This window comes from Macrobrachium rosenbergii, chromosome 26 (genome assembly GCF_040412425.1).
Source record: "Macrobrachium rosenbergii isolate ZJJX-2024 chromosome 26, ASM4041242v1, whole genome shotgun sequence".
In the NCBI taxonomy this organism is placed as follows: Eukaryota; Metazoa; Arthropoda; class Malacostraca; order Decapoda; family Palaemonidae; genus Macrobrachium; species Macrobrachium rosenbergii.
The window spans coordinates 16,833,508-16,846,332 of record NC_089766.1 but is presented as its reverse complement, the minus strand read 5'-3'; the positions used below and the strand labels follow the sequence as shown (position 1 = coordinate 16,846,332).

Sequence of the window (12,825 nt, the reverse complement as noted above, 5' to 3'; positions counted from 1 at the left end):
CCAAATAAGCGAAGACTGCAGGTTAACCAAGCTTGCATATTTTGAAAGAGGAACAAAAATAGACAGAGTTTGCGTAGAGAAATTGGGGGAAAAAATAGGATAAAATATGTATATTAATAAAATGTTTTATCAGATAAAGGAATCAGAAACCAAGGAAATATCTGGTAGTGATATGTATTGAAAGAGCCAAAACATCCCGAAAGCACTAGAGGAAATGCAAAATGAAAATGAATGTTTCGAGAGGAATGACATCCACCTTAATTGAAGGCCATACGACTGTTGGTCATATCTTGAATATAAATGTATGGCGTTAGAAATGTTCTTCAGGGGGATAACCTGCATTATTTGCTTTAGTTTTCATTATACTAATTTTTCAGGGATTTAATTTCTTTGGCGTTTCGAGAAGTTTTAGACTGATTTTAAGCTTAATTTCAGTCAACGCCCGTGGATTGAAACTGAGATTGATAGATCATAATTTACTTCCTGATACAAAGTGTAATTGGAGTGAAATATGTGTATTATATATATGTGTGTATATATATATATATATATATATATATATATATATATATATATATATATATATATATATATATATATATATATATATATATATATAGTTAGTCACATCTCCGTGATTCATATGCAAGCATTAAGCTACAAAATACTGTCCTTTAATATCTAATTCGCTGTACCTCGGAGATAATATATTTTCATATATGTTACCCGAAGGGGAATTTTTGAGTTGATAAGATGTTCGTCGTCTCGTTGGCTCGTACCACGGAAGACAAGAACTCAGGGCTACAATGACGTGCATTAAACCACACGGCCATCAAAAAAAGTTAAGTATATCTTAGTTTAACCAGACCACTGAGCTGATTATCAGCTCTTCTAGGGCTGGCCCGAAGGATTAGACTTATTTTACATGGCCAAGAACCAATTGGTTACCTAGCAATGGGACCTACAGCTTATTGTGGAATCCGAACCACATTATAGCGAGAAATGATTTCCATCACCAGAAGTAAATTCCTCTAATTCTTCATTAGCCGGCCAGTGACTCGAACTCGAGCCTAGCGAGTGCTAGGCGACAACTCTACCGACTCTCCCAACGAGGAACATCAAGTGAAGTATACATACATACATACATACATACATACATATATATATATATATATATATATATATATATATATATATATATATATATTGTCATAAGTGATACATTGCCTATTTATTATATAAAAAGGAACAGTAATCATGGTCACAATAAATATTATAATAGCAAGAAGTTAATTTTTGTCTTAAAAAACCGGAGAGACATGCAGACACAAGTCTCAGGACGCAGTAAATTGCAGCGACAAGAGACATTGTGTCATCATCCTCATCTTGTCCTCGGAGCGAGGAAGAGAGAGAGGCGTGTGAAAAGAAGGAAGAGGAAAAATTGAAGAGAAGGAAGGAGAGGGGGGAGAAAGGAGAGGAAGATAACCCAGAGGGTAAATGATATCTGGCCACCAGAAGGCAGAAAACTCGAGTGGGAGAGAGAATTTTCGTCTGTGGCCATTTAATGTGTGGACATTGTTAGAAATGGCCCTCCTCGTAGACGTCAGCTGCCAGATACAGGAAGAACGGACACGGGAAAAGGTGTTGTTCCCGATGAATTTGTCATCTCTCTCTCTCTCTCTCTCTCTCTCTCTCTCTCTCTCTCTCTCTCAGCGGGAAGGTAAACGATAAATTTATAAGTGATTCTGAAGTGAATGTTATTAATGAAATACCTGCTTTTATATATACATATATGATAATATATATATATATATATATATATTATGTATATTGTATATATATATATATATATATATATATAGATATATTTAATATAAATTTTATATATATATATATATATATTATATATATATATATATATATATATATATATATATATATATATATATATATATATATATATATAGTCATGTATACATATACATATAAAGCTGATAAGTGAGCAGAACGTAGACCGAAGTCCTTGCCTATGTAATAAACCCTTAATCCCTGTGCTTGTCAAAGATCCCCCAAAGTCCTTTGCATTTCAAGTCCCCAAAAGTCTCTGCAATATAAGGATCCCCATCGTTAAATTGGGCCATTGTTTCTTGACTTCATGTGTTCAGGTGCTTCTGTCTTTTGCTCGCTTTTTGGTTTGACTCAAGGCGCTGGACAACGTTAAGCGTGCAGCACCATAACTTATACTTGGAGGGACAGCATAAAACCTGTCGTCCGACTGAAGGAGGTATTGGACCCTGCTCGAGATATAAGGCGAGCGTTAACAGGAAGAGGAATTAGGGCGGCAATGAGTAGAGCAGCCCCCCCCCCCACCTTGTGATATTGTGACCAAGCAGGTCTTGTTCTGAAAGCACCAGACATAGCTGCAATGATAGCGTCATCTTTATTCGGATTATACAGTGCAGGTTTGCAGCCAGAAAAGCTTCGGTTTTAGTTTTCTGTGAAAGAAAACTATTGGGATGGCTTTTTGTCTGTCCGTCCGCCCTCAGATCTTAAAAACTACAGAGGCTAGAGGGCTGCAAATTGGTATATTGATCATCCACTCTCCAATCATTCAAACATACCAAATTGCAGTCCTCTAGCCTCCGCAGTTTTTTATTTTATTTAAGGCTAAAGTGAGTCATGATCGTGCGCATGGCACCGCTATAGGTGTCAGCAACAAAGGCCGCCACTAGGCCTTGGATGAAAGTTTCATGGGCCGCGACTGAGTTTCGTACAACATTATACGCTGTACAGAAAACTCGATTGCGCCGAAGAAACTGGCGCATTTTTTACTTGCTATTCATTCTATTTACTGAAGTTAGACAGCAAGAAATACAGCAGGAGATGGCTTTTGCCCGTTCACTTTGCACCTTAATGGTGTAGAACAATCATAGCCAGTTTAAACATTACGGATAATGTCATCGCAACACATGTATTACCGTTCGTTCCGACTTTACACTGGAGCCTGCCATTGTTTTATTTATTCAGAATCAACTACGTTAGGATTTTCCTTGGCTTATCCCAGGTGAGCGGAATTATGTCTTTCAGATTGAAAGGAATTAACAAGTTTTAGCTATTTTGATTTTATATTTAGTGATTTTTCTCATTATTGTAGCCATAACGCATCTCTCTCTCTCTCTCTCTCTCTCTCTCTCTCTCTCTCTCTCTCTCTCTCTCTAGTTGGGCAGTGGTAGAGTTTCTCAGTCTCATACCTAGGGGCTCCACGTTCGATCCCGGTGTAATGAGGGAACGATTTACTTTTTTCATTGTGCCCCTCTTGATCATACCATGGAAGTCGATACTTGGTTGTCAGTCGATTCTTGTGGATGACGGCTGTTGGTGGGGAGAACAAAATTTGGATAATAGTGATTAGACAATGTTTCTCAACGGGGGGGGAATTCCCCCTAGGGGGAAATTTCAGTTTCAGGGGGGGGGGGAATTGTTACCAAGGATTTTTAGTATTATATGCATATTATATGGAATGCACCTTTTGAGGCAGACAATTTTGGAAAGGTGGGGGATGACATTCAGACATATGGTGAAAGGATGCATGGGCCAAAAAAGGATGAGAACCAAAAGAGCATTGAGAAACCATCCTGTCTGGATGTCTGTTAAAGAGCAGGTGAATCAGAATGCTGTATATCCTGCCTGCACTGAGCTGATTGCTCTCTGGATGTCTGATTAGACTTATTTTACGTGGCTAAGAACCTACCTAGCAACGGGACCTACAAGCATTGTGGAATCGAAACCACATTACAGAAAAATTTCTATCACCAGAAATAAAATTCCTCTAATGGCATTGGCCGGCCGGAGACTCGAACTCGGGCCGGCTGGAGACTCGAACTCGGGGGAAGAACTCGGGCCTAGCAGAGTGCTAGTCGAGAACTCTACCGACTCGTCCAACTGGAGATAGTGAGTGGAGGCCCTTGCTGTCTTCACCTAATGTCCATAGGCCATCTCTTAAGCTGGTCGCTGGGATAGTGGTCAGTGTCTTGCATACCACTCAGATGTCATAGTTCGCGCCTCCCCCAGGTCGATGAAAAATCACTGGCTCTGTATCATTGATCAGTTACTGCTGCGGTGTGGGGTCTGTGGTGGGAGGTTGAAACCAGTATAGTCTTTAAAAGCTTGAATTTCAAGTCAGTGGCCCCGTGGGCTTGTTCCATATGAATAGGGTTCATCTACTGAATAAAAAAAATACCATACACATCTACCTCTCAAAGCCTCCAGACTCTTCATAGAACAGATTTTTACTTATATATATATATATATATATATATATATATATATATATATATATATATATATATATATATATATATATATATATATATGTGTGTGTGTGTGTGTGTGTGTGTGTGTGTGTGTGTGTGTGTGTGTGTGTGTGTGTACGTACGTGATTGTAATAGCCACAATGCCCTCTTAACCACTTCAAATTTCTTGCACTTGTATCTTAAGGCTTTGTAGTGACAAACGCATAAAAAAACGGCATTGTGGCTATTACAACTAATCTGGTAAAAGTGACAATATGTATATATATCTGGTAAAAGTGATATATATATATATATATATATATATATATATATATATATATATATATATAATGTGTGTGTGTGTGTGTGTATTTCAGAGCTCTCAGTATTCACACTGCTCCTTCAATCAGTGTACTGACAAAGGACCTGCAATGAGGGATTAAGGACATAGGAGCCGTATTTGATGGAGGTTTCAAGAGATCCTTCAGGTGGAGGTTGGGAGGGCGTGGCCGTTGGAGGATTGGGTCTCTTGGTGATTGGGTTTTACTACTAATAGATAATCGGTTATATCATACAAGTCATGAATAGAATCTATTTTTTCTTTTAAAGAAAGAATTTAAAACAGTTTTTAAAAGTATTACAATAAGTGGGATGTATGTGTTTAATATGATATTGAAAATGTATGTGTTAATTATGTATGTTTGCGCGTCGTGCTTGTGTATTTTACAGAAAATAAACAGGTTTTGTGGCAAACGAATCACTTAATAATAATAATAATAATAATAATAATAATAATAATAATAATAATAATAATAATAATAATTATTATTATTATTATTATTATTATTATTATTATTATTATTATTATTATTATTATTATTATTACAGTAGATGAAACCTATTCACATGGAACAAGCGCACAACGGCTATTGACTTGAAATTCAAGCTTCCAAAGAATGTTGGTTTCAATCTCCCACCGCAGACCCCACACTCCATTAGTAACTGATCATGATAGAGATAGTGATTTTTCATCGCCCTGGGGGAGACGCATACCAGCGACATCTGAGTGTCATGCCACGACACCAACCACTAGACCAGCTGACCGGCGTGGACGAAGAGAGAGAGAGAGAGAGGGGAAGAGAGAGAATATCTGAAATTCACGACGGAATGCCCAACATGAGACGGAGAACATGGGCAGACCAGTCAGGAATATAATGTCCAATATAGGTAAATGGCATCAGGCTGATCGGGCGATCGCTCTAAAGCAATAGACAAGAACGTCTGGGTCAATATCTTCCTTCACTCCTGTGCGTTTAGTTCTGTGTAGTAAAGAGAGAGAGAGAGAGAGAGAGAGAGAGAGAGAGAGAGAGAGAGAGAGGGACTCTCTCATTCCCTTGGCTCAGTTCCCAAGCTATGGGGGCCTCTATTGCAGATTCGCTCGTCTTTGGTACGTATTCCGAGAGGGTCCGTTTCAGTGCTTCCAAGCTAAAAAGGAGGAGAAGAGGAAAGTGATGCTTGGCTCTCTCTCTCTCTCTCTCTCTCTCTCTCTCTCTCTCTCTCTCTCTCTCTCTCTCTCTCTGTGGCATGGACTGTGCTTGCAATCCCGATCTCAGGACGCGGATGAAAGACTTGTGATTCCAATCTGGATGATACTTGACTTAATGCATGTAAAGGTCTCAGTTTGATTAAATTCTCTCTCTCTCTCTCTCTCTCTCTCTCTCTCTCTCTCTCTCTCTCTCTCTCTCTCTCTCTCACTATTTTTTCTCAAAGAATAGCAGGTAATTTATTTTCGACGACGACATCATAGTAGTAGTCGTCACGTCAGTTATAACACCAAAATTCAGTCATAAATCTCTCTCTCTCTCTCTCTCTCTCTCTCTCTCTCTCTCTCTCTCTCTCTCTCTCTCTCACACACACACACACACACACACACACACACACACACATACACATGGTTATAATATTACTCCGAGTCCATTCGTTTTCAGAACGACTTTAATACCGGTTTTCATAACGTGTATGCGAAACGGAGACGGGACTTGATTACATTATTTTGTTTATTTATTTCTTTCGTCCTTTTTAGCGTTTAAACGCCATTCGATCTTCCCTATATTTTTTCGCAGTTTTGTGTTGTTAGCTTTTTAGATTTGTCAAATAGCGGGCTGTCTTTTTCTGTTTAAAGATTATATATATATATATATATATATATATATATATATATATATATATATATATATATATATATATATATATATATATATATGGTGTGTATTTGTATTGAGTGTCTGCTTTTCTCTCATTAAATATATATATATATATGTATATATATATATTTTTATATCATTAATATATATATATATATATATATATATATATATATATATATATATATATATATATATATGTATATATACATATACATACATATATATATGTGTGTCTGAGTGTCTTCACGGATTTTTCTTATATATATATATATATATATATATATATATATATATATATATATATATATATTATTAAGAGTATAGTTTTAGAAATTAAGTTTAATTTTCTTAGCCCTGTAATAAAAGGGTCATTTATTTGCCCTCTACATTTCGTGTCAGGTTGGAACTTGCTTATCGCTTTCGTTTTCCCCAACGCTTAAATGTTGCATGCTTCAAGAGGCCTAAGTCCTAATGCTTTCTCCGCAGTTAAATCCATTCCTTGGCTTTCATTTCATTTACATGTTTTTTTTTTCCGGGAACTGTCTGAGGAAGGGAGTTGGTTGGCTGCCGTCCCATTGGCTTTAGCTCCCCCCCACCTTCCCCCTACCACCACCAAACAAACAAACCCCCTCACAGAAAATTAATAAAAGTCATAATCTACTTTTTTCCCCTTAGTATTTAGGGTTTATCCGTCTCATCCTTCGTCTCCAGAGACTCGTATCCGTGACGGGTAATAGACTGTCGCGCAAACAGAAATGGACCGGAATGAGTGGATTGGGTGCTGTTACTAAGGCAGCGGATTAAGGGACGTTTCACGCTTGATTGGAAAATGCGAAGAGATTCCGCTCTGCCGAAAGGATTGGGCGCAATTTGGTTGTCCAGTGGAACTGTCCCGTCGCGGAGTTTACATTTTATTGTTTATATGTGCAGAACGGTCCGGTCGATTGAGAGGTGCCTTTAGATTTACTGAAAACTGGAAGATACGTGTAAAATTGTATATGTGCAGGACGGTTTCTATAACTGCAAATATATGTATATTAAAAATATTATATATATATATATATATATATATATATATATATATATATATATATATATATATATATATATATATATATATATATGATTATAATAATTTTTGTACGCAATTTATTTATCACACATTACCACAGGGGAAAAATAAGACCGGTTTCGACTTTATTTCCAAGCCATTGACGAACGGCTGACACAGAGTATTAGAAGTCACAAATATATACAATATACTATAGGCCACTCCTACCATGACACCGGCCTGTGGGTAGATATGTAGTCTCTAACGGTTGTGTATGTTCTTCAATACTGTTCCTATAGTATATGTATTTGTGACTTCTGTATCAGTCCTTCGTCAGTGGCTTGAAAATAAAGTAGAAACCGGTCAGGACCTACACCCTGTCTCTTATTTTTTACCTGTGGTAATGTGTGATAAATGAATCACGTATAAAAGTGATTATAATCATTATATATATATATATATATATATATATATATATATATATATATATATATATATATATATATATATATGTGTATATATATATATATATATATATATATATATATATATATATATATATATATATATATATATATATATATATATATATATATAAATGCAAGTAGCCATGTAAAAAATGTATATATATATATATTTTTCTGTGTATATATATATATTTTATATTGTAGGCCACTTCGGATTCTTTCTCGTTTATTCTCTTATCAGATTTGTGTTCCATTTTCACTCTGCTGGCAACTTGATACTATGCAGTCTGTAATAAAATAAAAGGTAGCCCAACATTTGACAAGTCCTCGGTACCTAGCTTTAAGGCTTGCCCAAACAGCAGTAGTTTTAACAGTTTCAGGTAAACTTACATCCCACGGTGCTCCTCCAAAAACGGTTTTATATGCAGTTTGAGGAAGCACTTGAGGTCTTTTCCACCACGAAGTATTCTCCCTGAGTTAGCTGGAGGAAGCACTGAAGGTCAGCCTTCATCTCGAGGTACTCCTCATTAGACAAGTTTCCAGTTGGAGAAAAAGCATTCACTTAACGGGAACGAACAGTACTTAAGAATATTACCATTCCACGCATAAAAATAGACAAAAATGACTTCCTTCTCATTCTTAAAAGCCGGCGGCGATATTCATCCAAGAAATAACTTGTGTTTAAAAGCAAGCACAGGTCTGGGGCAGGAGTGCCGTGTGTCCCGGTCGGGATTCAATTAGCAGAGTAAACACTCCTTGAGATTTTCCCTTCGATCTTTGCCGTCATAATTGCCCTGGTCTTTTGGGGTGGTCAGGAAAAGAGAGAGAGAGAGAGAGAAGGTTTTCTGTTTGCGGGTTTTGTCTTTATGGGTGTTTAATGGCAAGAAATTTAGGTAAACTGTTTGTATGTATACATATATACAGTAATATACATACACATATATATATATATACATTACATATGCATATTTTATACATATATATTGTATGTACATTATATATATTTATATGTAATATGTATATATATATATGTATATATATATATATATATATATATATATATATATATATATATATATATATATATATATCAATAAACTTTCCAGTTACATTTTTTATGACATTGCCTATTAAATGAACCTGCGGGCTCTTTCATAATCATTTTGTCTTTTTAAACTGTTTTTGTCACTTACCAGATGTCATAATTACAAATGTATAACAAACTTTCCAAATAAAATTCTTTTTTCATAAAAAACTGTCAATTTTATTGTTTATTATTTCGCTGATGTTACTTTTATATTTCTTAATCTCTCTCTCACTCTTAGTGCGTCGCTTTAAACGAGTTCGCTCAAACTGCCTTCGCTTAAACGCCTATAGACACGTCTACTAAAGAGAAAGGTTGTGGAAAGATTTGTTAATGACCATACATAAGATCTATGCATGTACAATGAGCATGTTGAAATCAGCTATGATTATATCAACTATTGGGATACGTCAGGGTGCCCCAACAAGCTGTCTGTTATTTGTAATTTATCTAGATAAAATGGTCAGAATGATAAAGGAGTGAATTGGCAGAGATGGGTTTTTAGGGACAATGCATACGCTATTAATGATGGATGACACAGTTATTTTAAGTACATCAGGAGAAAAGTGTTTGGAGAAAATAGGAATTGTATTGGATTGCTGTAACTCGTACGGGATGATTGTTAATGAAAAAAAAGACTAAGTTTTTTGTAGTTAATGGAAATGCAAGAGATAAAGTGTCTTTAGTCATAAATAATGTCAAGATAGACCATTGTGATAAATATCTGTATCTCGGTGCATGGTTTACGGGTGATGTCAAGATGCAATCAGTGCTTAAGCAACATGAAATTGAGAATGCAAACACCATTAACAAATTTTCAATATTTTGTAATAACAATACAACTATGCCATATGCATATAAAGTAAAAGTTTTTAAAGCAGCTTTAGGAGCCTCACTCCTATATAGCGCAGAGAGTTGGCTCACAACAAACCTAACTCGCATGGAAAGGGCGTACTGTATAACCAGGCCTTTAGATGCTTATTAGGAGTCCGAACTAATACGCCTATAGCAGTGTGCTTGGTGGAGAGTGGTCTTGAGTCTTTTACTCATGAAGTACAAATAAGAAGAAAACGTTTCCTAGAAAAGAAATTAGCGGACATTGATATAGAAGAACCTTTCCACTATATATATAATATTTGCAGAAGGGAAAGTACGCCAGGTTATAGATTTTTGAACTCTTGTATAACTAATGCCATTGTGGGATCAAGTCTTGACCAAATAAAGGATGAAATACGTAATAAACCTGAAACAGCAACAAAATATTATACATATCGAGAGGTTTTAAATAGATCGTTACAAATTCATAGTGTGTACAGTGCGAATGTTTACATACCGGACTATTTACGAATTGCCTTCACAAGAGTACGTACAATGTCCCACGATCTACGGATAGAGACAGGACGGTGGAGTAGAACGCCAAGGGAGTTACGAGTCTGTAATTGTGACTCACAGACTGTGCAGAGTGAAGCACATGTTTTAATTGAATGTCCAAGGTCAAGATCGAAGCGGCAAAAATTTAGAAATCTAAATTATGCGAACATTGACGCACTGTTTCGAGAGGAAAATAACTTAATTGACCTGTGTCAGTATATATTTGAAGTATTAAAGATTTACGATGAATAAATGAACTTAAACAGATAAATGAATGAATGAATAAATAAATAAACAATTAGACAAATCAAATAAGGGTTATTTTCTATTTTGGTGTTGGTACTTGAGGGACTTCTTGTGGTGTTAGATTGGTAGCTGGATATGGTGAATGAGAAAAATTTTTCCTTTTTATGGACAAAATATTTTATAATGTATGGGACAGATGAGTTATTGTTATAAACTAAAAAAAAAATACACTGTTTTGTGCAAACTAAATGTAAATATGGAATTATGTAATGTTTTGTCAATAAAGAATAATAATAACTGGTTAGGTCAACCGAGGCACAGTGGGATTACCTACGCGGAACACGCTCATATCGACTGAGTTCGAATTTCAGCCATCTCGTTAGCAGGGCGAATATCCTAAACAATGAGAAAGAATTTTATTTGGGAAGTTTGTTATATGTTTGAAATTACGACATTTGGAAATAAAAAAAAGAAATAAAAAGTCCTGTATGAAACTCTCAGCCACGACCCATGAAACTCTCAGCCGCGGCGCATGAAACTTTCGCCCACGGCCCGGTGGTGGCCTGTGTTGTTGGCACCTATAGCGGTGCCAGACGCACGATCATGGGTAACTTTAACCTTGAATAAAATAAAAACCATCAAGGGTAGAGGGCTGCAGTTTGGTAGGTTTGATGATTGGAGGGTGGATGATCAACATAAACCAATTTGCAGTCCTCTAGTCTTAATATAGTTTTTAAAACTGAGGAGGGTCAGGAAAAGTGCGGACGGATAGTCAAATAGCCATCTCAATAGTTTCCTTTACAGAAAACTAAAAACAGTTTACAAAGACAATCAGAATATGAAAGAGCCAACAGTTTCATTTGATAGGCAATGTCATGAGGGAAAAAAATGTAATTGGAAACTTTATTGATTGTTTGATCGATGAAAATAATTTTTTGGTTTCAGAAATACTGACTGATCATGAAAAAAGCCATAAGTTTATATTATACGGAGAGGCTCCGAGATAATCAGTAATACTCCGGATTTCTCTGGCTTGAACGTTGCTCAAATCCTATTTTCCAGATCGCTATACTCATCCGTAGGGGGTAATGCCGTCTGTGCGCCTTATGGGGTGCACTGCAGGCATTACTAAAGGTTCTTTGCAGCGTCCCTTCTGCCCCTAGCTGCAACCCCTTTCATTCCCTTTATTGTACCTCCATTCATATCATCTTTCTTCCGTCTTGCTATCCACCCTCTCCTAACAATTATTTCATAGTGAAACTGCGAGGTTTTCCTTCTGTTACACCTTTCAAACTTTTTACTGTCAATTTCCGTTTCAGCGTTGAATGACCCCATAGGTCCCAGTGCTTGGCCTTTGGCCTGAACTCAACATTCCATTCAATATTCCATTCCAGATCGCTGTACTTACTTTTTATAAAACCGTAAATATCTAGACCTTTGGAAATCGTCTTCCTGTCTGAAAGCTTCATTTAATTGTAAACTTCCATGGTGAAGATTAACAATTGAAACGACCATCGCTCAATAGTGCCGCTGTGAACGACCTTTTCTAAATTATTGTCGCTCAAACCGATTGTGGCCAACCTGCGTGATTCATAAATTTGTAAGGTAATTTAGTTTCTGTTTAGAGGTATCATTGTTATTTTTTCCCATAAAACTGAAGTACATATGTTAGCTCTTACTGATGGGAATCGGATTTCAGATTGCGTCGAATATATTTTTAAAAGTTTTTTTTTTTCATCTTTCTTTCAGTTTATTTTTAGAAGTTATGTTGTGTCCATGGTTATCATACTGCTCCAATTTTATCATTGACTAGTTTATGGAGTAGTAAATAGTAATTCTTTTGAAAAAAAAAACTTTAAAAAACGACTGTCTTCCTCCCTCCATTCACTAATCATGTTAATCACTTGGAAGCTATTCACATCAACCGTACATTCTCTCTCTCTCTCTCTCTCTCTCTCTCTCTCTCTCTCTCTCTCTCTCTCTCTCTCTCTCTCTCTCTCTCTCTGGTAGTGCCGAATACACATTTCTGTATGTTATGATTTCACACCTTTAATGAAGTGAGAAGATAACTGTTTGATTACGCTCAGCGTTCTCTCCTGACACACGC

General features: G+C 36.3%; 1 protein-coding gene across 1 annotated transcript in view; it reads right to left on the bottom strand.

Annotated features, from left to right (window-relative positions):
* The window catches only part of LOC136852701 (junctional sarcoplasmic reticulum protein 1-like), a 37,171-nt gene that overhangs the window by 19,851 nt on the left and 4,495 nt on the right, over positions 1-12,825 (bottom strand). The window contains exons 2-3 of the mRNA XM_067127615.1: positions 4,712-4,820; positions 3,252-3,372 (exon numbers count right to left, since the gene is read on the bottom strand). Of these exons, the coding sequence (XP_066983716.1) occupies positions 3,252-3,372; positions 4,712-4,820 (230 nt within the window). The remainder of the gene's footprint in view (positions 1-3,251; positions 3,373-4,711; positions 4,821-12,825) is intronic.